Source organism: Anomaloglossus baeobatrachus, chromosome 2 (assembly GCF_048569485.1).
Source record: "Anomaloglossus baeobatrachus isolate aAnoBae1 chromosome 2, aAnoBae1.hap1, whole genome shotgun sequence".
Classification (NCBI taxonomy): Eukaryota; Metazoa; Chordata; class Amphibia; order Anura; family Aromobatidae; genus Anomaloglossus; species Anomaloglossus baeobatrachus.
In genome coordinates, this window is record NC_134354.1 from 564,298,349 (window position 1) to 564,323,836 (window position 25,488).

General features: G+C 44.6%; 1 protein-coding gene across 2 annotated transcripts in view; it reads right to left on the minus strand.

Annotated features, from left to right (window-relative positions):
- Positions 1-25,488, minus strand: part of FGF14 (fibroblast growth factor 14) — a 738,072-nt gene that overhangs the window by 187,666 nt on the left and 524,918 nt on the right. For both annotated transcript variants that reach the window (XM_075336711.1, XM_075336712.1), the window contains exon 2: positions 929-1,039. In XM_075336711.1, coding sequence (XP_075192826.1) covers positions 929-1,039 — 111 coding nt within the window. The remainder of the gene's footprint in view (positions 1-928; positions 1,040-25,488) is intronic.

Below are 25,488 nucleotides of genomic sequence, written 5' to 3' on the forward strand. Positions count from 1 at the left end.
GTGTTTCTGCAGCGTTTTGAAGCGCACATGTGCTGTCAAATCGCTGCAAAAATTTCAGCATTTACATGCGCACAAAGCCTAATAGTAGAAAGAGTGGAGGACATCTAGCAATGACTTTAGTAGACACAAGTGCCGTAGTAAAATTTAATTCTTTATTGGCAATTCCTTAAAAATACTATGATCCACAAGGCTCGGGAACAAAATGTTAGTCCGGTTAGGACCGTGAGGAAGGCGGACAAGGCCGTCGAAACGCGTAGTCCCATCTGCGGCTTCTCTGCTGACTAACATTTTGCTCCTGAGCCTTGTGGGTCGTTGTATTTTTAAGGAATTGCCAATAAAGAAGGAAATTTTACTACGGCACCTGTGTCTACCAAAGTCATTGCTGGATCTCCTCCACTCTTTCATATATATATATATATATATATATATATATATATATATTATTATTATTATTATTATTATTATTATTATGTTATTTATTTTTGCACATTTTTTGGGGTGGTGTTTTTCTTTAATCAGATTTTTTTTTCCTTGCTTTATTTTTTTATTGCTTTATTTTTGTTTATTGCTTTATTTTTGATTTTTTTGCAACGTTTCCATGTATTACTGTATTACTGTATTACTGTAGATTTAGTTCTAGACAGTATTAAAATATTTTATAAAGCTTGATAAACCATGGAAGGAAACTTATGAACAGTATGTATGCATTGCTTTTTTTTGTAATCCATCCTTAGAATTTGATGCCTACTATTAGTATTTAGCAGGATAGTCTAGGGTTAGCTACTGTAACGTTTAGTCATGCAAATAAGGTAGAAAATTAACACTTAAAACGCATCAATACCTGACTGATTTTCACCATATCGTCTTCTAACTAAAATGAATCATTTTCTCACATAAGTAGGTAGAAGATGGGATTAATGGTACTTACTAGAATTGCTGCTGTCATCCTTGGTTCCATCAAGAGTTCCATCTGGGTGCATTTGCAAGTAGTATCCTTGCCTGCAATATAACCTTGTCACTATGCCCTTGAGCTGGGGATCTGGAATACAGACATATTGTGACATTAGTCTCAAAACCTTGGCATCAATTATTTGTGTTTCTCGTGTTTGTGCCCTGAATTGTACAGGTAAACTCTCCATGATTGCCTGTTCTAGTGTGAGGAGGCTACACCACTGCTGGGAAAAACCCTGATCCTACCTGTAATGTGACCTTTCCAAACCTTTTCACCTCCTTCAAGGTGTGTCTCCCTGTTATCTATAAACCTAGATGTCTGTGGATGCTAAAGCTTTTCCCTCTGGTGTCAAAAATGTGGACTTTTATAAAATATTTATTATCTAGAGATAAGATGCGAATCATGGCTAATTACATCTAAGAAGAGAACTATAGGCTTCTTGACCATTTATTGCTACAAGGCTTATTTGCTGCAATCAAATCTAAACATCTAAGCATCTCCAATGATGAAAATGATATACATATGAACCCTTCTAATAGGTAATATGGGGTTTATTGGTATGTACAGATAGCTTTAGTGGTCTCATATGTACAAACACTCTTTACCATGCTTACGAGATAGTATATCTGGTATTCTGGTTAATTATATGTAATTTTTGAAATATGTTATGAATTGTCAAATTTATAAAAAGCGATTTGACTAACTGGTCCATGCAAAAATAAGTTGGTTTTGATGAATCATCAAAGCTACTGTCAATCAGGGCTACCGGACTATCCCTCAATTTCCACAACAGAAATAAAATCATCTGTGCCATGATAACCAACTAATTGGTTTGAATGATAATGGTTCAAAACCTACCAAAATTACTGACTTCTACTGTTTGAAATGCCCACAAGCTACATAAGAAAGTGTGCCATAACTAGCCAAGCTGAAATTGAGATGATATAACATACTAAAATGCTAGTCAGTGATGTGCTTATGCTTCATGACTGTATCATAAGTATATACCGTATTTTTTGGACTATAAGGTGTACCTGACAATAAGATGGACCAAGGTGTGGACAACAGGAAAAACACGCTAATATTAAAACTACTCTGGTGATATAAGGATGGGGAGAGGGTAGTGTTGGTGGTTTACTGTTGTGCTTGTTTCTTCGTGCTTTATGGTAGAAAAGGGGGGTAATAATTTATTCTATATACTTCTATATATTCAATATACTTATTCTATATATAAAAACCAAAGGGAATCCAGCATCCAAGTCCAGAATTATGAAAAATCCATAATTTTATTTGTTTAGCAAAAACACTCCATGTTAAAAACAAAGATCTATACGGCAATAACAGGAAACGCATTTTGGATGTTACATCCTTATTCAACATCTGAATGAAGGAGATGTTCAATAAGGATGTAACATCCGAAACGTATCCTCTGTGATTGCCGTATGGATCTTTTTTTTTAACATGGAGTGTTTTTTGTTATACGAATAAAATTATGGATTTTTTATAATTCTGGACTTGGATGCTGGATTCCCTTTGATTGTTCTATGTTGGAATTTTTGGCTGAATTCTGTTTCCTTGCACCATCTGGGACTACAAGCTTCCATTAACTACAACTGTATACGGGACCAGGTGAGCTGAAGTTTTCTTTTATTTGCTTAATTTATATACAGTTCTTCTAAAATGAAAGAAGTATATTGGGAGGGTTGTATAAAAAAAATTAATTAAGCTGCGTCACTGAACCGCCACCCAATAGAAGCGGAGGGGCGGAGATGAGCGGGACGTAACATCCCGCCCACCTCCTTCCTTCCGCATAGCGGCCGGGAGGCAGGTAAGGAGAGCTTACTCGTTCCTGCGGTATCACACGGAGCGATGTGTGCTGCCGCAGGAACGAGGAACAACTTCGTTACTGCTGCAGTAACGATTTTTGAGAATGGAACCCCATGTCACCGATGAGCGATTTTGCCCATTTTTGCAACGATGCAAAATCGCTCATAGGTGTCACACGCAACGGCATCGCTAATGCGGCCGGATGTGCGTCACCAATTCCGTGACCCCAACGAGTTCGCATTAGCGATGTCGTAGCGTGTAAAGCCCCCTTTATTCTACACATACTTGGCAACATTTTTTAAAGAAAATCTGTCACCAGGTTTATGCCACTTAATCTGAGAGCAGCATAAGGTAGGGGTAGAGATCCTGATTCCAGTGGTGTTTCACTTACTGGGCTGTTTAGTGTAGCTTTTATAAAACCACTGATTAATCAGCAAGAGAATATCATTAGAGGACTACTTGGCTGAGCTCTGTATAACTGCTAGATCTGCAGCAGAGAAAACATTGATTTTATCAAATTGACAGCAAGTGACACATCGCTGGAATCAGGGTCTTTGTCTCTACATTATGCTGCTCTCAGATGACGTGGCAAAAAGTTGCTGACAGATTCCCTTAAGGCTATGTGCGCACTTACCGGATTTTTCGCGGATTTTGCCGCGGATTTGCTGCATGTTTCGCTGCAGAAAATGTTCATAACATCTCTGCAGTGAATCACCAGCAAATCCTATGGAGAAAAAAAATCCTGTGCGCACTGGGCGGAATTTGACAGCTGCGTGTTTTGCTGCGGGAATCCCGCAGCAAAAACAAGTGCATGTCACTTCTTTTCCGCACAGCGCTGCGGGATTTCTCTCCATTGACTCAATGTTAATCAAGAAATCCCGCAGGGAATAACGCAGGCAGCAAATTCTGTGCGGTTCACTGCGTTTTCCTGCGTTATTCCCTGCGGTATTTTGCGGTTTACCTCCGGTAATGTGCATCACTTGCTTGCGGTTTTGCAGGGAAGTGATGTCATTACAGGAACAGGAAGCCGTGCAGAGAGTAAACACACACACACACACACACACACATCACAGACACATACAGACATCACAGACATAGAACACATAGACACAGACACATAGAACACACATAGAAAGAAAACGGAAATATAGGAAAAAAAGAACGTGGGCTCCGCTGCATATTTACCTTCCAGCCGAGGTAAGCACACAGCGGCGGCCCGGTATCCTCAGGCTGGGGAGGGAGAGGGGCAGGGATAATGTCCCCCGCCTCACTCCCCCTCCCACAGCCGAGAATATCAGCCGCAGCTGCCCCGGCACTGTTGCATGCAATATGCGACAATACCGGCGTGTCCTCGGCTCTTCTTGCCACCGTGTAGCAGTGGTGGCAAGGTAATACAAGGGGTTAATGATGGTGGGGGATCACCGCCATTAACCCCAGGCTTGATCATGGCAGCGTCTATGTGACGGCTGACATGATCAACCCGTAAGTAAAATGAAAAAAAACACACAGAAAAATCCTTTATTTTAAATAAAACAAACAAGCCTCGTTCACCATTTTATTAACCCCTCCCGCACCAAAGCTCCGGCATAATCCAGGTCCGACGTCCAGCGCTGCTTCCATCCAGCCGCGACTGTCACAGAGACAGGCTGAATGCAGCAGAGGTAATTACCGGTCATTTCCCACGGCCAGTAATGTGAACTCACTGCCGACCGTGGGAAATGCAGCGATCTGTCATCTATCTATCTATCTATCTATCCCTCTATCTATCTATCTATCTATCTATCCCTCTCTCTATCTATCCCTCTATCTATTCTTCTGTCTATCTACTCTCAGAATTAAATGACTTTTTTTTTTTTTTTTTTTTTTCTTCAATGTGCTTTATTGCATTGAAAGCAATAAAGCACATCCCAACCCGCACGCGGCAAAACCGCGGCAATACCGCGAACAATACCGCGGTAAAACCGCAGCAAACCGCGGCAAACCGCATGCGGTTTTCGGGTGCGGTTTCCCGCGGTTTTTTACCGCGGGTGCGGTAATCTTTGAGGGCATGCGGAATTTTCTCAAGAAAATTCCACTTCCCAGTGCGCACAGAGCCTAAAGTTATCTTTCTTTTCCAAGTTATTGTTTCTTTTGACAAGTTTGCTTATCCAGATGTTTTAGATAAGCTCATGAAATGCGACTTTTGGAGTAAAGTTTCTGGTGGAGTTTTCAAATTGGCATTTCTTTTAAGGATTTGTGACTCTTGGTACTTTTATTTGAAAGACAAAAATAAACAGCTATTTTGAAGAATTGGTGAAAAAAACTCAAAGAGTACAAAAGAAAAAAAAGTGACTTCAAGTCGCAATGACAGATTGGGCCCAAAGTGATTATAATGCACATGATATATAAAGGAATAGCTATGTAAAGTCTATTCAACGACATACATGGGAAGAATTAGCTTTTCTCCAAAATAATCATGAAGCAGCTGCCACCAATCAAGAAGTAACCGCTTCCTCCTATCCAGATACCATATTGGAGGGAGAAGGAGGTCCAAAGCCAAGCTTCAATACCAATGCCATCTGGCGCTCACATGTAGGAAATAAAACCTCAACCCAGTGACTAACCAATTTAAATTACAGTCGTAGAGTACAAAATGAAGCAGAATTTTTGCCTGGGCGTTTATTGGCTTGTTACATGCTACATGATTTAACTAATAATGTTCATATTTACTGCGATTTAGTAATATGTTGTGCTGTCATACTAGTAACTGCATACTACATTGTTTTCAGGTATATCTAGGTTGATTGTATCACTTGTAGATGTATACAGCCCCGGTGAAGAGGACTACAAGAGGCAAAAAATAATTCCACTGTTTACGAATGAATGGTTTAGAGCAATAATGTAAGGAATGTGACGTGCGCCACCATAGCCAGATAACAGCACATCTACAAGAATCCTAATTTATTCCAGAGATAATGGCATAAAAAGACAAGCTTGTCAGAATCCATGGCGTATTAGTCATTCACACATCCAGACACATTACAATGCTTTCTGTTACTTGACAGTCCTCTGTAGAGACTAGAATGTAAAACCAAAGAATAGATTTCACGTATAGTTTTCTATATAGCGGCACTAACAATGAGAATTGCACTGGAAAATAATACAAATAATTTTAAAACTTCGGCTTTCCCGTTATAAAAATCTGTGGTTTTCCACAATCTGGGATGCCGTGCTGCACGTTTAAGTATATAGAAATATAATGCAGCATAAGGCCTCTTTCATACATCCGTGGAAAATACACATTTTTCACGGACCTGTTGAAGGTGCGTATGGCCCATAATTCAGGCACATGTGTGATCTCCGTGTGCTATCCGTGATAGCACACGGAGTTCAGGAAATTTTTACTCACCTGTTTCCGGCGCTGCTGTCCGTGGTGCTGCTGTCTCTGGCGCTGCTGCTTCCCGGGCCACTGTGCAGAGAATATTCATGAGCATAATGAGCAGGCCCTGAAGCAAGTGACAGTGTGAAGCCCCATTACCTTCAGGTCGCCTCAGGGTCTTCAGGGACTTCACGTGCTGACAGTCTTCTGGCCTCAGGTATGTCAGGTTAACTTCAATAGGAATCGTGACGCCACTCTCGGTAATTGCGGTCAGGGGGGGGGACCGCCACTGCAGTTTAAAGAGCTTCTGGGGCTGATGGTAAATGCAGTCTGGTGTTATGGCCTCCCGAGAGTGAGGCTGGCCCCAGGGGCTCGGTGTAAGTGTGTAGTACCACAAGTCACAGAAGAACTCATGCACAGGCAGCAATGTCTTTCAGGGTTTTTACTCACTTTTCTGATGGTAACGTGAAACAACCCGGGCGATGCTATGATGAACCAGGTGGAACCAGGTATCCTTCAGGCTGATCCAGGGGTGACTGCTGACTTGCCTTCCTAGCCCTTTCATGTTTGGGGTGACCCCTGACTTGTAGTACTGCGGGGATCATCCAGGGAAGTCGCAACTGCCGTTCTACCCTTTCTGGCCCGTTTGCTGACAGCGTGGACCAAGTAATTCTGGCTGCTTGCCTTCTTTTACTTATGGGCCGCCTCATTGCTGTTGATGCTGCGGACTCTGTGTGGTTCGGTGAGGTACATCCAGCACCCTCACCAGCAGGTTTAGCAGGCCGAGTAGATGGGTTCCTGCTCTAGGGACCTGTTTCCCCGTGCGGGCCTCGTCTACTGGTAGTCTCCTTACTCAGCCCCCTCTTCACTAGGTTGTTTTCAACAGCACCACTGGGTAGCTGCTCTCCCCGCCAGCAGCCACTACAGGTGCAGGGTCTAACGGTGTCCTGCTCTTTTGTTCTACACCTCAGACGCGGCTGCTCACCTCCTTCCCCTCTGACTGCCACTGCACAACTCTCTAGCTTCCAGTTCCACTACCCACCACTAGCTGGGATGCGAGGGCTATGCCCCCTCCCTAGGTCTGCCCAGGGGTCCCCTTTAAGCTGTGTGTGTGTCCTGGTTACTACATGTCTGTGTGTGTCCACACCCTAATCAGCCATCAGGATTACCTGTTTGTACTGACCCAGGCGTGGTTGCAGTACTCCGTGGTGCCTGACCAGGTCAGGGGCGCCACAACAGCATCGCTGGAGACAGGTTAGTATGAATATTAATTTTATTTCAAAGACACGTGTTTCCTCTGGTACATGTCACACAGATGATACCACTGTGTGGCCTGTATGACATTAGTGCCGCTGGAGAAAAATTGACTTGTCTCCATGCGGAGCACACGGATACACGGTGCTTGTGAAAACACAGATGTGTGCGCAGACCTATTGAATTTAATGGGTCTGCATATGTCTGTGTCTCTGGTACATATGAAAACTGTGTGATATGTACCAGAATCACTGACGTGTGAAGGGGTTCTAAAGAGATGGCTTTTATGTACAGTCAATTTCTGACTAGCCTGATGTGGCCCCTGGCCAGCCTCTCCATACACCTCTTCAGGTCTCTGCCTATGTGTGTACAGGACATAGTGTAAGACATGGCCATTATGGGGAATGGGGCGGAGAGAAGCAAGCTGGGGCCCTGCCTGAGACGTCCAGTCCTTGACTGGCTTTTAAAAGTATGTTTTCTTAGAAATACATAACATTTCAGAGAAAAAATATCCGTTCTGTCTGAAATCGCACAGCCAGTGTTTGATTTATGCTACCTGTGGTCCGGAGAACATGAATCTGATGACTGCTTCCTATTAACAGGATTTGTAAATGTAGAGTTTGCATTTTGAACTGATCCTGTGCACGTGTTACAGTTAGGTCCAGAAATATTTGGACAGTGACACAAGTTTTGTTATTTTAGCTGTTTACAAAAACATGTTCAGAAATACAATTATATATATAATATGGGCTGAAAGTGCACACTCCCAGCTGCAATATGAGAGTTTTCACATCCAAATCGGAGAAAGGGTTTAGGAATCATAGCTCTGTAATGCATAGCCTCCTCTTTTTCAAGGGACCAAAAGTAATTGGACAAGGGACTATAAGGGCTGCAATTAACTCTGAAGGCGTCTCCCTCATTAACCTGTAATCAATGAAGTAGTTAAAAGGTCTGGGGTTGATTACAGGTGTCTGGTTTTGCATTTGGAAGCTGTTGCTGTGACCAGTAAACATGCGGTCTAAGGAACTCTCAATTGAGGTGAAGCAGAATATCCTGAGGCTGAAAAAAAAGAAATATCCATCAGAGAGATAGCAGACATGCTTGGAGTAGCAAAATCAACAGTCGGGTACATTCTGAGAAAAAAGGAATTGACTGGTGAGCTTGGGAACTCAAAAAGGCCTGGGCGTCCACGGATGACAACAGTGGTGTATGATCGCCGCATACTTTCTTTGGTGAAGAAGAACCCGTTCACAACATCAACTGAAGTCCAGAACACTCTCAGTGAAGTAGGTGTATCTGTCTCTAAGTCAACAGTAAAGAGAAGACTCCATGAAAGTAAATACAAAGGGTTCACATCTAGATGCAAACCATTCATCAATTCCAAAAATAGACAGGCCAGAGTTAAATTTGCTGAAAAACACCTCATGAAGCCAGCTCAGTTCTGGAAAAGTATTCTATGGACAGATGAGACAAAGATCAACCTGTACCAGAATGATGGGAAGAAAAAGTTTGGAGAAGAAAGGGAACGACACATGATCCAAGGCACACCACATCCTCTGTAAAACATGGTGGAGGCAACGTGATGGCATGGGCATGCATGGCTTTCAATGGCACTGGGTCACTTGTGTTTATTGATGACATAACAGCAGACAAGAGTAGCCGGATGAATTCTGAAGTGTACCGGGATATACTTTCAGCCCAGATTCAGCCAAATGCCGCAAAGTTGATCGGACGGTGCTTCATAGTACAGATGGACAATGACCCCAAGCATACAGCCAAAGCTACCCAGGAGTTCATGAGTGCAAAAAAGTGGAACCTTCTGCAATGGCCAAGTCAATCACCAGATCTTAACCCAATTGAGCATGCATTTCACTTGCTCAAATCCAGACTTAAGACGGAAAGACCCACAAACAAGCAAGACCTGAAGGCTGCGGCTGTAAAGGCCTGGCAAAGCATTAAGAAGGAGGAAACCCAGCGTTTGGTGATGTCCATGGGTTCCAGACTTAAGGCAGTGATTGCCTCCAAAGGATTCGCAACAAAATATTGAAAATAAAAATATTTTGTTTGGGTTTGGTTTATTTGTCCAATTACTTTTGACCTCCTAAAATGTGGAGTGTTTGTAAAGAAATGTGTACAATTTCTACAATTTCTATCAGATATTTTTGTTCAAACCTTCAAATTAAACGTTGCAATATGCACTTGAATTCTGTTGTAGAGGTTTCATTTCAAATCCAATGTGGTGGCATGCAGAGCCCAACTCGCGAAAATTGTGTCACTGTCCAAATATTTCTGGACCTAACTGTATATACTGTATAGTAGAATTTGTAGGCTGCAGAGCTGGAATCTCCCAGCACTCCTGATTGGCTCAATGTCTGGAATGAGTTTTCTCTGAAGATTTGGATTCTGGGAAATGCTACTGTTATACTACGTGCTGATTTAGGAACTTTACTGTTTTGCTGCATTTCAGGTTTTCAGTTTGTCATGTTAATAACACAAAAGGTATACTAATTTGATGTATCTAAGGTCTACCAGTCAGTTCATCCAAAACCTGATTAAAAGGATTATCTTATCTCTCTCAAGAAGTTAAAACTGCTTTTGGTGTACATAAAAGTCCAATATGCTTATAAAGTGTCTTTGTTCTCTTGGTATGTAACTTGCCATCCATACTTTTATTTGAAAGCAGATACTCTTCATCAGGATAAGGCTAGCACTATAGGTGCTGGAACTTCCTTTCCCTCACTTCTGTGAATGTGTTTTGCTGCCCCAAATTCGAAGCATCTCTATTACGCCTGTATGCAGTTTGACAGATTATCAGATGCTGGAGCAAAGAGATAAACACCTATCCCTTTTTCCTGTAATTCATCTCTGATACTCTGCTGCTTGATGCAGATCGCCCTGAACAACAGGCAGTGGCATGCCAGTTACACAGAAGGAAGACTGTTGTGAATGTCAGTTATGCTTTGGCTGCTGGGAGGCTCCCTCTTGTGGCCAGGAATGGTTTGGACATAGACCAGGTGTGTTGAGCAATGGGCGTTTCCATTGCTACTCTCTGCTTATTTAAATCCTGGTCTGATAGCAGGCTATGCCGGATGTCAGTTGTTCTTTGTTCACCAGCCTGCTTCATTCTGCTCCACACCACATCTATCCCAGATAAGTGCTTTGCTCTTTATTTGTTGTTTGGTTCTTTTACTCTTATCTGAGTTTTTCTTTTGCTGTGGTTGTTTTCAGTTTATTTGCATGCAGGGATCTTCCCACGCAGTTGCTCAGCTGGGAAACTCCCTGCAGTTATGTTTGGAGTATTGCTCCTATAAGTCCATGTGTTTGTGGCTTTTTGAATTTGTAATGATTCTTGTTTTCTGTTCATTGGTATGACAAGAGTGCCTGGTATAGGACGGAGTACAGATCATGCGATCTGAGGGCCTTTTTGTACTATCAGGAATTTGGAATTTTGCACTGTTTTTCTCTGGCCACCATCAGCCCCTTTCCTGTCCTTTCCTATTTTAGTCAGTGGGGGCCTCACCTTTTGCTAATCCTATCATCTATCTGTGTATTGTGTTTTTCCTATATCACCGCAGTCTTTGAATGTGGGGGGCTTGCTATCCTTTATCTATTTTCTGAGGCAGAGAGTTATTCATCTTTCCTTCCTTCAGGATAGCTAGTTCTCTGGCTGGGTTTGCGGTGCATAGGATGTTAGTTCACCCCTCGGCTACTTCTAGTGTTAATGGTTAGTAAGGAGATGGCGGCCAGATTAGTTGCCAATGCTCTTGTCACCTTTTACCAATGAATTATGGTGGTCTTCCATGGTTCTGGATCATAACAGGAGACACCTCGGAGCCAGGTGTACAAATATTACAACTTGTGTCCTCATATGACAACCACATTGAAATTGTATGTGTGGCACCCCTGAGGCTTCAGTCGCCACAGGGTACTGCAACTCAGCTGAGGTGCAGTATTCATCCCGAGTAAGGAAGAAGTCATTGTCGGTAACCACCACAAGCCATACAATACACAGCCAGCTTGGAGGTGAGCTGATTAATTAAATGGGTGGGTGGAGCGAGCAGCAGAGAGAGGTTGTGAAGTAGTAAGTCAGCAGTTTCACGGCAGATAGTCTGAGAAGGGAGAAAGAAGCAAAGCTGCAGTAGAGAGGTCCTGGGGATGGGAGGCTGGAGGAATTTGTCCCAGGACCAGGAGTGAGTACAGATTAGGGAGCAAGGTGACAGACTCACACACAGGCAGTCAGTGACGGGTAGTCAGCGACACAGGAGCAAGTGAGATGTGGGGAGAACACGGTCGCTGAGGGGAAAGCTGCGCCGTAACTCCCACAGAACCGAGCGCACAGAACAGGGTGCGGAGCCCTAGGCTGGTGGGTACTGCACGTCCCACCAGCAGAATCCGCCAGGTAGAGGATTTCAAATCTTCTGGCCCACACAAAGCTCCCGGGGCATAGCAGCATATAGAGCCAGGAGTTGTGACAACAGAAGAGTAGCACCAGTAACGGACTCGCACTGCCTGGTATACGGGACAGAAACAGAACCCATTCAAGGACTCGGGTCCCAGCGAGACTTCAAGCCGCAGGGACTCACACAACACAGCGCTAGTAGGAAGGACTCACAGAAAGGAACACCGGTTTTGACCTCCGAACTATCCGGGATCAGCTGGAGCCCATGACAGCGAAGTCCGGCAGTCCAAAGGCGGTGACATCTCATTGAATAAAGATCTTTAACTGCAACCGCTGTGTCATCCAATCCTTCTCGCACCCTGCACTCCTTTAATAGAGTGGACTACTACTACTCCCAACATCCCTGTGGGCCCGAGCTCTGCCTGTGGAGAGCTGTACCAACGTATCTGCACTACCACTGGCCCTCAGAGGAAACCTTTTACAGCGACGGCTCCCATTATAGCTGCACACCACAGGTGGCATCACAAATAACTACTACCCCCACAAATAACATCATCCCCTCCTTTATTGACAACGACAGGGTCATCCCACCCCTTACATCGGTCCAGTGACGAGTAACCCTTGGGACCCGTAGGCGCGTCAAATGCAGATAAGATTAGTCTATGGGGAAAATAATTATGGCACTAAATAGGTTCACATATATAAGATATAGATATATAAGAATACAAGTAGTCTGCTAAAATGCCACTCACAGCATTACAATATCTAATAAAAAAATCAAGAATAAGAAAAAAGTACTTAGAGAAAGGCTTAATTCACAGGAATTTCAGCATAGCTTCTCTACAGCCGAGTTGTTTCTTGTGTAATCATGCAAATTACTGTTATTCAAATCCAAAAAAATCCACCTCTCCTCTGTACTTACGGTCTTACTGCCTTTGTGAGAGCTGTTTTTGTCAGTGCAAGTCTTGGCAAGAAGGGTCAATGAAATGACCCTCATTTATTCCGCAATTGTTCAGGGAAAAGAGTTATGCCTCAATAAAGGTCTAAAGAGTAATAATCTATTGTGCAATTATAACAAGAAGGATGTATTAGAAGGAAGGCTTTCTTCTCTTCCAACAGGTTCCTACCAGAAACAGACAGAATTCCTGAAATACAGGTGGCCACGGAAGTCAATAATGGTATAAGAATTTGGGGAAAATCTGGGAAACTGTAAAAAAAGATTGTAGTAAAGAAAAGGTAATTATGTATATTTGCTGTTATAACAGGTAATGAAGCAAGTAGGGGCTATAGGTGCAAATGTAGTCAGAAATAATGCATTTGTGTATTGTCATTAGTTTTTGCTACCTAATCTGCGAGCAGTATAATGTAGAGAGTGACAGAGACCCTGATTCCAGTGGTGTGTCACTCAGTGGGCTATTAAATGACATTTTGATAATATCACTGGCTTCTCAGCAGAGAACTAGTAAATCTGCTGCCAGATAGTCCTCCATATTCATGAGCTTTGCGTAACTCCAACACCACCATTGATTAGCATCTTTCTGTATTCACTGTACATTGGCAGTAAGCTGCCAATCAGTGGTGTTGGCGGGATTTTACAGAGCACAACATTCAGAGAACTGCTCAATTTGTAGCAGATAAAACTGATTTATTTTTGTATAAAATGACAGCAAGCAGCCCAGTAAGGGTGGTTTCACAAATCGGCATTTCTCCGGACTGCCGGATCCGGCTCCTTCCAGTATAGTGCAATACAGTACAATGGCATCGCGGCAACCTCTGGTCACATGCTGTCATGTGACCGGAGCATGTGACCGGAGCATGTGACCGGAGCATGTGACCGGAGCTTGTCGTGCTGCCATTGTACAGTATTGCACTGTACTGGAATGTGCCAGATCCGGCAATCCGGCGAAATGCCGATGTGTGAAAGCACCCTAAGAGCTTTGTTCTTTCAGATGTTCATGATTACCGTTCCGATCTTGGATTGCAATGTCGTGCATCTCTTGACCCAAGTGTAACAGCTTCATATATTTCTATGAAGCTGTCACACTCAGTTTAGGAGACGCGTGAACAGTGTAATCCAAGATCAGACTGATGACCATGAACATCTAAAGCAGGGGTGGGGAACCTCTGGTGTGCATGCGGCCCACAATGGATTTTACTGCGGTATACGGCCAGTGTGTCATGGCTGTGTGCGGTATACGGACAGTGTGTGAGGGCTGTGTGTGTATGGACAGAGTCTCCTATGTGATATATATGATTTACCAATCTTAATTTCACAAAGTTGACTGTGCTCCAGACCAAGACAAACCTGGAAAAGCAGCTGTGAGAAGCGTCATGATCAATATCACCGAACATCACAGCTGAACTAGAGAGAAGCTGCTCCGGCCAACACAGTAGGGGGGAGTTAATTAAGTGTTTCACCAAACATATTAGGATAATTTTCAAGTTGATAATTTTGTGCGGCCCCCGAAGGTTGGTAGAAATTTCCAAATGGCCCCCGGCAGAAAAAAGGTTCCCCACCCCTGATCTAAAGGATCCCTAAGTGACACATCACTGGAATCAGGGTCTTTGCCACTATATTGTGCTGCTTTCAGATGGGGTAGCAAAAACCTGGTGACTTAAGGCCCTGTCACACACAGAGATAAATCTTTGGCCGATCTGTGGTTGCAGTGAAATCATGGACATATTGTTCCATTTGTACACAGCCACAAACCTGGCACTGATTGTCCACAATTTCACTGCAACCACAGATCTGCCGCAGATTTATCTCTGTGTGTGACAGGGCCTTTAGTCCCTTTTAATAAGCCTTTATACAGTAATTGTATTTTCTCATACACTGAGAATCATAAACCTGGCTATACTCATATTTATACAGTTGATCAGTTCAGCAATTTGCAGTTTTGCATTAATTGTTTTTACAACTTACCAACAACTATAGCGAAAGATCATATTGACATTTTTCAGCAGGTGCTATTTGGTGATATATTTTTAAAACAGGAGCCCTGAACCCAGCTTTCATTCTGGCACATTCAGGGTTAGATCATTCTTATAAGGTATCAAAACACATTTTTTTGCCAATTTCGATCTGTATATAATGGCTACTTAGTATACCTTCAGTTTAGGGAAGGTAATTAGGTTGCAAAATATTAAAGGGTTTTCAAGGCCTTTTTTTTTGGCTATGGGGCTATGAACTTAGAGGCAGGTAGTTGAAAACGTGTGCCCATTCTGCCCAGGGTCAATCTCTCCTGGCTCAGAATGTGATTGTCCTGCATCGTTTGTCCTCACATCCACAGAGCAGTTTTTTATCTTTTGATCTTCTCTGTCAATAGGGCATCACTGCCGACATCAAACTGATTGGTAGCACGCTGCCAACCGGAAGCTGGCTGTGAATCAACATGACAATGGCAGTGATGCCCTATTGACAGAGCAAAGCAAAAGGGAAGGAGCTGCTGGTGTAAAGAAATCTAAAGTGGGGGAATCAATGGCAGGAAGAGATCATTACAGCATAGAGAAGGCAAGTAGTTAGCAACTCCCTTTTAAGTTATGAGCCCCATAGCCAAAAAACTCAATGTCCCAAATGGTGACTAACCGCTTTATTTATAACCACTTTTCAAAAAGAATATCCCTATGTAAATAAGTTGAAAGGCTGCCCACATCCCTCTTAAAGATCCAATAGTGATGTAATGCATTATCATGTTTTATATCTAGTTTTATGTATTTGGTGGCCTGCAGCATTTAGCAACTGGACAGTGTTAATTACTGGGGACAGCCCAAAGTGGGAGGAGTTATGTGGGCATAGCAAGTTACTTCCTGACTGTTAGATAGGGAAGAGTACAGGAAAGAGAAAGACCTATGGTCCTAATCTTACCAGACCTGCATGGGAACGGGTGTTATTGTGGCACCCCTGAGGCTTCAGTCACCACAGAATATTGCAACTTATTTAAGCTGCAGTATTCACCTCGAGTAAAGAGGGGGTTCACCGGTAATCACCGGTGTTCCACTCTCACACCCTACATAAAGCTTAGGAACCTTCTCTCTGGGGAGCTGTGCTAGGGTAGGCAGGGGGTTGGCCATCACGAAGCATGGGAATTTCCCGGTCACTAGGACAACCAGCTTGGGGGCAGGTTCCACTTGGGGTAGAAAAGGAGCAAACTCACAGAATCACTAGTCAGTCTACCCGGGACATCAGTTCTGGGACACGACACTACCTCTTTCTTCACTTCACAGGGCCTGGGGCTTGGAGCAGAGCTCAGACCAGGTGCCTCACAGCAGGAAGGACTACTTTAAAAAAGGACTTTCTTCTTCTTTCAAACACCGGTGGTTTCTCCTAACTTATCCGGGATCAAGGGAGAACATTACAGCAAGTGACCGGTATTACCCGGGTGAGCGGCACGAACTGTGAGTAAAGACACCTGAACCTCAGCAGCAGGCACGGACTCTTTATTACCGGCACCGCCACCCTGCGCCTCGGCGCCAAACGCCATCACTGCTCCTCTCATCATCCTCCCCGGGGCCCGCTTCACATGTGGGGAGCTATACCATCCCTGGCTGCTACTATCATCTGCCCTGGAGGACAGCGACAGCAGCGATGGCTAATGCAACATGTCGGGTGAAAACCCCTCGACCCCGGGTTGTTATATTTTGTCTGAAAAAGGGAGACCATTCTTGGATAGCATGATCTGAATAAAACCAGGATTAGGAGGTAGCAGGATTCCTTATCTGAAGCAAGTGGTGCACATACAGCAAATACTATCTAAACTGTATAAAAAGTGAAAGTGTAGCCAAACCTAAGGGTCACAGAGGAGAAGATGGCTAGGTTAGGATTCATATTCTCCAATGGTGCATTGAAGATGGAGTGGCGCCCCAAATAGACTATGTAATTAGTTGTGAGGAGTAGTAATGTGTCGCCCCTGGACTATCAGGTCATCACAGGGTACTGCACAAACTGCGCTTTCGTTCAGTATTCCAAGTCCCTCATGGTTCTGGGTCCCTATCTTACGGTGTTGCCTCCAACAGCAAATCAAATCCTAGATACACACTACACCACACCCACCAGGCACACCAGTGGGCGGCTAGAGTGGAATAGAGTTGCAGACGGTGGTCTGGAACTAGAGGAGCCGGACCCCCGGTCGCAGGGGATTACGGCTAGGTGCCTGGACCTGTCAAGGATGATGGTCAGCAGCCTAGCACTGTCACCGGTCTGGGACTGAAGGCATGGCGGGGTACACGGACCCTAGGTCGGGGAGAAGCTTCAGGCAACCAGGCAATTAACCTGAGGAGAACTGAGCCTTTATGATCTGTTCCCAACAACTCCAGAATCGGGGCACTAGCGCAACGAGGGGGATAGGGTCTTCCAAACAAACGGTCCAAGAAAATCCCAAGCGTGGGCCCTGAGAGCAGGCTCTCACACTTAGCCAGAGGGCCCAGCAAGTTTCAGACTACTGGGCCACTACATTGAAGTTAAACTTAGTACCAGGAGGCAGGGCACGGATCACCAGGCAACACTGTAGGGGACGAGACCCGGATGAGCTTCCCTCAAGCAGCAGCGATACCCCGAGATTTAGTTTACCCGGTTGTCAGCATCTGCTTATTGACTGAGTGAGTACCTGAGTGATCCCTGCACCCTACGTCACCCCACCGAGTCCCGGGGCCTTCCCCTACCCATGGAGGGCAACGACACCTTGCTGCCCCACTCCATCACCCCGGGTACTCCCATCGGCAGCAGCGTATCTCTTCATTACCGTACACCACGGGTGGCGTCACAAACTATATCTCTCCTGTAAATAGCCCCCTACTTCATTTGAGTGTGGCCCCTAGCCCCCGGTTCCAGAGACCCTCGAGCCACGAATTATCACCCCCGGATCCGAGCGGTTCGATCCGCTGCAGGGGCGGCACAGTAACGATGCACCTCAGCTGGTGAAGTCCTCATGTGAATGGAAGGTTGGAGGTTCCCATGGTGCTTTGCCAGTTCAGTGCAACATCTAACAGAAGTAATGTGCAGCCACATGTAACCGTGATGCTCCTGCCTATGGATTGTGCAGAAGATGTATTCTTTAAGTGTCATGCCTGCTATTTAGTGTATATACTTCTTATCAGTTTGTTAAGCAAAGAAACGTTTATTCTTGGACTTTGGTCTATCTCACACATATATACCTTGTGGGGTCCTGGCCTGCTATGTCAAGTGGCAGCATGTGGTCTGCAATGGCTTATCACTAAGGGAAAAGCACACACCTGGCCAGGATCCCCCGTGTCTGTAGCGTGGCCGGGCACAAATGTGATTGTCAGCCATGACTGCCCCGCCTGTTACACATATTACCTTTTGCATTGCATAATTGTCTTTTACATTTGCACAATTGTCTTAAGGGAAAAGGACAGGAGAGTCACATCCATTGCACCATTCTTTCTTTAAGAGGTTTTCTAGGAATAGCAAAACATGACTGCTTTCTTTTCGAAGTAGCACCACATCTGTCTATGGATTACAATTTAATACCATTAAACTGAATAGGGCTCAGCTGACAGCTATTCTGCTCTTCCTAAAAGTGCGCAGCTGCGATTTTCTAATCCTGCACAATTGTATATGACAGATCTTTTTAGAATGGTATTCTCACCTTGCAGATTTATGACCCCCAGAATATATCAATAATGTATAGAAGGGATCACCAATAGAACCTGCATGTATCTTGAGAATGAGGCCCTGGCACACACTTCTCTCATTGGCAAGGTGGTTAGAATTCCCATTCATTTGTATAAGAATATACCTTTCCACTGACATCAGTGTGTGCCAGGGTCTCATTCTCAAGATATGCAATAAAGAAGTTGCTGTGAAATTGGCAGATAAAAAGGTTTTCCATAAAGGGAATCTGTCATTAGGTTTTTGCTCCCCCATCTGAGAGCAGCATTATGTAGAGATAGAGACCCTGATTCCAGCGATGTGTCACTTAGGCTAGTTTCACACATTCGGCTTTTTGCCGGACTGCCGGATTCGGCGCACTCCAGTACAGTGTGATACAGTACAATGGCATTGCGACAACTTCCAGGTCACATGCTCCGGTCACATGACAGCATGTGACTGGAGCTTGTCGTCCTGCCATTGTACTGTATACACTGTACTGGAGTGCGCCGAATCCGTCAATCCGTCAAAAAGCCGGATGTGTGAAATGGCCCTAACTTGGGTGTTTGCTGTCATTTTGATAAAATCGATGTTTTCTCTGCTGCAGACCTATCAGTTATACAGAACTCGTGAATATGCTGGACTACCTACAGCATGTCAAGTAGTCCTCTAATGATAATCTACTGCTGATTAAAGAGTGATTTAATGAAAGCAGCCCAGTGAGTGACATCTCTGGAATCAGAATCCTGGCCTACATTATGCTGCTCTCAGATTAAGTGGCAAAAACCTGATGACAGATTCCCTTTAAGATGTTACATTTTCAGCAATTTCCAAAATTCACAACATATAAGATAATTAGAAAATTTCTATGAAGTATTGCAAAAAGTGAAGACATAACAGACATTTTCCAAATGTAGAGTAATTCTGAAGTATTTCACTTCTCATCTACAGGGTTATAAAGAAAACAAATGATTTCATGATTCATTTGGAGGATGGTGAGCAGCCTGGAAGTTGTATCGCTTCATGCTGCAAGACGGGTGGCAATGATGTCAATGAACTTGTGTTTATATTTTTAGAAGTAAAATTACTCTACAGGGGTATTCATCTACCACCACCAGACACAGCATGTCGGGATTGATGATTTCAGATGATCATGCAGGCATCATTACAAGCACACAACCAGAGGCTATCCGTGACTCAGATACATGGCTACAGTAGCTGAGTGAAGCTAGATAATTCTATATTCACTGTCGTAGACTTTTATCTTTCTTGTATATGAAGGAACATGATCATTTTCTGCAATAATGCTGCATGTTAGTATTGCAAGTGAGTGTTTTATAAAATGTTGCATCCTTAGGGGTACGTTGCACACTACGATATCGCAGGTGCGATGTCGGTGGGGTCAAATCGAAAGTGACGCACATCCGGCGTCGCTGTTGATATCATAGTGTGTAAATACTTTATGGTACGATTAACGAGCGCAAAAGCGTCATAATTGTATCATCGGTGTAGTGTCCGACATTTCTATAATGTAGCTGCAGCGACGGTACGATGTTGTTCCTTGTTCCCCTGCGGCAGCACACATCGCTGTGTGTGAAGCCGCAGAAGCAAGGAACATCTCCTACCTGCGTCCTGCGGCTCACGCCGGCTATGTGGAAGGAAGGAGGTGGGCAGGATGTTTACGTCCCGCTCATCTCCGCCCCTCCGCTTCTATTGGCCTCCTGCCGTGTGACGTCGCTGTGACGCCGCACGACCCGCCCCTTTAGGAAGGAGGCAGTTCGCCGGCCAGAGCGACGTCGCAGGGCAGGTGAGTGCATGTGAAGCTGCCGTAGAGATAAGGTTCGCTACGGCAGCTATCACAAGATATCGCTGCTGCGATGGGGGCGGGGACTATCACGCTTGGCATCGCAAGCATAGGCTTGCGATGTCGTAGTGTGCAAAGTACCACTTAGAGCGCATAATCAGGTTAAAAAACACCATTACTAATACAGTGGAACCTTGGATTAAGAGTAACTTGGTTTGAGAGCATTTTGCAAGACAAGCAAAGCTTTTTCCAAATTTGTAACTTGGTTTACGAGCAATGATTTGCAAGAAGAGCAAATACTCACTGCGCACACTTCCGGTTCTGTCCTTTCACTGCGCTCTGACCCGCTCTGGAGGTAATTTTCTGTACATATGTACTGTATACATTATACCATTGTACAGCACACTATATACTATATAGCATATCCATCAATTTATATTTGTGGATACAGTATTGTACTTTCTTTCTGCTAACCAGTGCAGCACATTGCTTATACTGTACCTCTCACACACACCAACAATTTTATTGTAAGCTAAACTGCAGCTTAATTTGTTTTTATGCTTTTTACTGTACAGTATTTTGTATTAGTGTACTGTAATATTTATATGAATACAGAACATAATATTGTATTACTGTAATAAGTTTGTATAAATACAGTAAATATTTTTGGGCTGTGGAACGAATTATCTGTGTTTCAATTGTTTCCTATGGGAAAATTCGCTTTGATATAAGAGTAACTTGGTTTAAGAGCACACACCTGGAACCAATTATGCTCGTAATCCAAGGTTCCACTGTATATTCAAGAAGGACTTGGGAGGATTATGGTGGAGCTGCGGTGTCTGAAGTGCAAGCAGTCATTTTGTGTTCAATATACACGAGTATAAATCTGAGCTGTGTGTTGGCATTTAAGCAACTCTTGCCCTTAGGGCATCCATTCAACATTCTGAAAGGTTTTCAAAAAGATCTTATTCCTTTGAGCATCTTGCTGTTTAACTCATTCTATCCAACTAGTTTTTATTGTGAGAGCTAGCAGGCACACAATTGTTTACTTGAATCAAACAGGTTTGTCCCATGAACAAAATTACACGACTGTATTTGTATCTTACTGCCTGCTGCTTAGATTCCAGTCTGACACACAAATGTTACATAGCAATGTTATTGACCTGAAACAAAATATACAGCTCAAAATCCACAAACGATTTACACAGACTCTATATATCTGAAAGGAAGCCGGCTTTCAGTCAGTGCTGGGAGGTGGACCTATAGCTGCCACTCACTATGTCCAGAGTAGTGACTGAACCTGCAAAGGGCGTCACTCTGATGACTGAAAGCCCGAGGCTGTCGGGAGGAATAAAGCTAATTTCACCCCAGCAGCGGGTTCTCTGTATCGACACTGGACAGCTTATTATCTGCAGGATAATAGCATTTTTTTTTTAACTGACAGGTTTCCTTTAATTCCGGTGCTCACTCGACCTATGCCAACAAAAGAAAATCTGTCAGCAGTTTTTTGTTATATAATCGGAGAGCACCATGATATGGGGCAAAAAGCCTGATTCGGCGGTGTCACTTACTAAACTTCTTGGTACTAGTGATGAGCGAGCATGCTTGTCACTACTCGGTACTCGCACGAGTATCACTGTACTCGGGCTGCTCGGCGGGGACCGAGTAATCTCGCGATACTCGTGCTTTACTCGTGGTCTTCATTTCTGCATGTTGGCGCTCTTTTGAGAGCCAGCCCTCATGCAGGGATTGGCTGGCAGACCACTGCAATGCCACAGCCCTGTTAGTTGTGGAATTGCAGTGATTGGCCGGCCTGCACAGCGTCACCGAGCCTTTATATCGGCCGGCGCGCTGTGCTCTGCTCACAGCTATTCTGACAGTGAGTGTAGGGAGAGTGTCGCTGATTCAGGGAAAGCTTTGCGGCCCTTTATAGCTTTTTCAGTTGCAGGGCTGCAAACAGTGTGACCAAAAGTCCTTCTCAGGACTATTCTAGTTGTATACAGGCAGGCAGGGTATAGCCAGGTCGGAGTACAGTAGCAGAGTCCTTCTCAGGACTATTGTTGCTATATACAGGCAGGGTATAGCCAGGTCTGAATACAGGCTAGTGACCAAAAGAGTCCTTGTCAGGACTATTGTAGCAGTATACAGGCAGGCAGGCAGGCAGGCAGGGTAGTGGTGACCGTATACCAGCCTTCATATCTGGGGCTGGTGTACACAGTGTAAAACAGTCCAGATAGTGTCTGACTTGTCTGTACTGTAATTGTCGCTCCCCAAAAAAACCTGTTAGTAGGTTATTATTGCGTCCGTGCTTGGTTTTTAAAACCGCACGTGTGTGCCTGTTGGTGGCAGCGTACAGGTGCACTGGTGTGCGTTTACCAAACTATTATATAACGCACAAGTGTAGTGTATAATACACGTCAGTCAGCAGTGGCTGATAGTGTCAGAGTTCTTAATTTTTGCTCCTAAAACCTGTGTTAGGTTATTATTGCGTCCGTGCTTGGTTTTTAAAACCGCACGTGTGTGCCTGTTGGTGGCAGCGTACAGGTGCACTGGTGTGCGTTTACCAAACTATTATATAACGCACAAGTGTAGTGTATAATACACGTCAGTCAGCAGTGGCTGATAGTGTCAGAGTTCTTAATTTTTGCTCCTAAAACCTGTGTTAGGTTATTATTGCGTCCGTGCTTGGTTTTTAAAACCGCACGTGTGTGCCTGTTGGTGGCAGCGTACAGGTGCACTGGTGTGCGTTTACCAAACTATTATATAACGCACAAGTGTAGTGTATAATACACGTCAGTCAGCAGTGGCTGATAGTGTCAGAGTTCTTAATTTTTGCTCCTAAAACCTGTGTTAGGTTATTATTGCGTCCGTGCTTGGTTTTTAAAACCGCACGTGTGTGCCTGTTGGTGGCAGCGTACAGGTGCACTGGTGTGCGTTTACCAAACTATTATATAACGCACAAGTGTAGTGTATAATACACGTCAGTCAGCAGTGGCTGATAGTGTCAGAGTTCTTAATTTTTGCTCCTAAAACCTGTGTTAGGTTATTATTGCGTCCGTGCTTGGTTTTTAAAACCGCACGTGTGTGCCTGTTGGTGGCAGCGTACAGGTGCACTGGTGTGCGTTTACCAAACTATTATATAACGCACAAGTGTAGTGTATAATACACGTCAGTCAGCAGTGGCTGATAGTGTCAGAGTTCTTAATTTTTGCTCCTAAAACCTGTGTTAGGTTATTATTGCGTCCGTGCTTGGTTTTTAAAACCGCACGTGTGTGCCTGTTGGTGGCAGCGTACAGGTGCACTGGTGTGCGTTTACCAAACTATTATATAACGCACAAGTGTAGTGTATAATACACGTCAGTCAGCAGTGGCTGATAGTGTCAGAGTTCTTAATTTTTGCTCCTAAAACCTGTGTTAGGTTATTATTGCGTCCGTGCTTGGTTTTTAAAACCGCACGTGTGTGCCTGTTGGTGGCAGCGTACAGGTGCACTGGTGTGCGTTTACCAAACTATTATATAACGCACAAGTGTAGTGTATAATACACGTCAGTCAGCAGTGGCTGATAGTGTCAGAGTTCTTAATTTTTGCTCCTAAAACCTGTGTTAGGTTATTATTGCGTCCGTGCTTGGTTTTTAAAACCGCACGTGTGTGCCTGTTGGTGGCAGCGTACAGGTGCACTGGTGTGCGTTTACCAAACTATTATATAACGCACAAGTGTAGTGTATAATACACGTCAGTCAGCAGTGGCTGATAGTGTCAGAGTTCTTAATTTTTGCTCCTAAAACCTGTGTTAGGTTATTATTGCGTCCGTGCTTGGTTTTTAAAACCGCACGTGTGTGCCTGTTGGTGGCAGCGTACAGGTGCACTGGTGTGCAATTTCCAGAAACTTTGATATAACGCACAAGTAGTGAATATACACGTCAGCAGTGCACAGCATTGCAAAATGCGCAAGGGCATTGGCAAGGAACAAGGAAGTGGACGTGATGGTGGTGCAGGCAGAGGCCGAGGTCGTGGGCAAGCTCTAATTTCGCCACAACAAAGGGCCACATCTAGTCGCTCGCACGTCCTGTCCCAAATTCTTGGGGACCGCAGCAGTACACCGCTCTTGAACCAAGACCAGTGTCAACAGGTTGTTAGTTGGATAGCGGATAATGCTTCCAGTCAGATTGGCACCACCACAAACACTCTGTCTTCCACACGGTCAAGTGTCAGTAGCCGTGATACTGCACCGCACATTTCTGAACCTGATCCTCCTTCCTACCACCAGGCTGAGTACACGTCCTCCTCGGACATTAATGATCCCACACTTGGACACTCGGAAGAGCTGTTCACGTTTCCATTCACACATTCTGGCCTCTCGCCAGCTCATATTGAAGTGGGTCATGAGGAGATCGTCTGTACAGATAGCCAAATATTTGAGCAGCCACGTTCTCACGAAGTTGGCAACGTGTCTCAACAAGTGGTGGACGATGATGAGACACAATTGTCAGCAAGTCAGGAGGAGGAGCAGGGTGCGGAAGAGGAAGACGACGTGGTGGATGATCCAGTAACTGACCCAACCTGGCAGGAGGATATGCAGAGCGAGGACAGCAGTGCACAGGGGGAGGGAGGCGTAGCATCACAACAGGCAGTAAGAAGCAGGGTGGTGGTCCCAGGCAGAAGTCAGGCAACCGTTCCCCGTAACAACACGACGACACAAGGTGCCTGTACAAATGTTAGGTCTTCACGAGTCTGGCAGTTTTTTAAGTTGGATCCAGATGATTCAAAAAAGGCCATTTGCAACACCTGCCGTGCCAGCATCAGCAGGGGTACCAAAACTAGCAGCCTGACCACCACCAGCATGATCAGGCACATGTCAGCCAAGCACCCGACTTTGTGGGAAGTACAACAGAGTCGAGGAGCAGTGCTTGCTGATGTCACTGCTACGTCTTCGCTGGTTGTGCATGCGAGCCAATCCTCTGTCCATGCTGCCTGCGAACAAGCCTCCTCCACTCCTGCACCTGCAGTTGCCTACGCAGAAAGAACACCATCATCAAGCACGTCCTTGTCCCAGCGCAGCGTTCAGTTATCCATTCAGCAAACCTTTGAACGCAGGCGCAAATACACTGCCAACACCCCACATGCCACAGTTCTAAATGCTAACATTTCGCGACTGCTTGCGCTGGAAATGTTGCCTTTTAGGCTGGTGGAGACAGAAGCATTCCGTGACCTGATGGCGGCAGCTGTCCCACGTTACTCGGTCCCCAGCCGCCACTATTTCTCCCGGTGTGCCGTCCCCGCGTTGCAT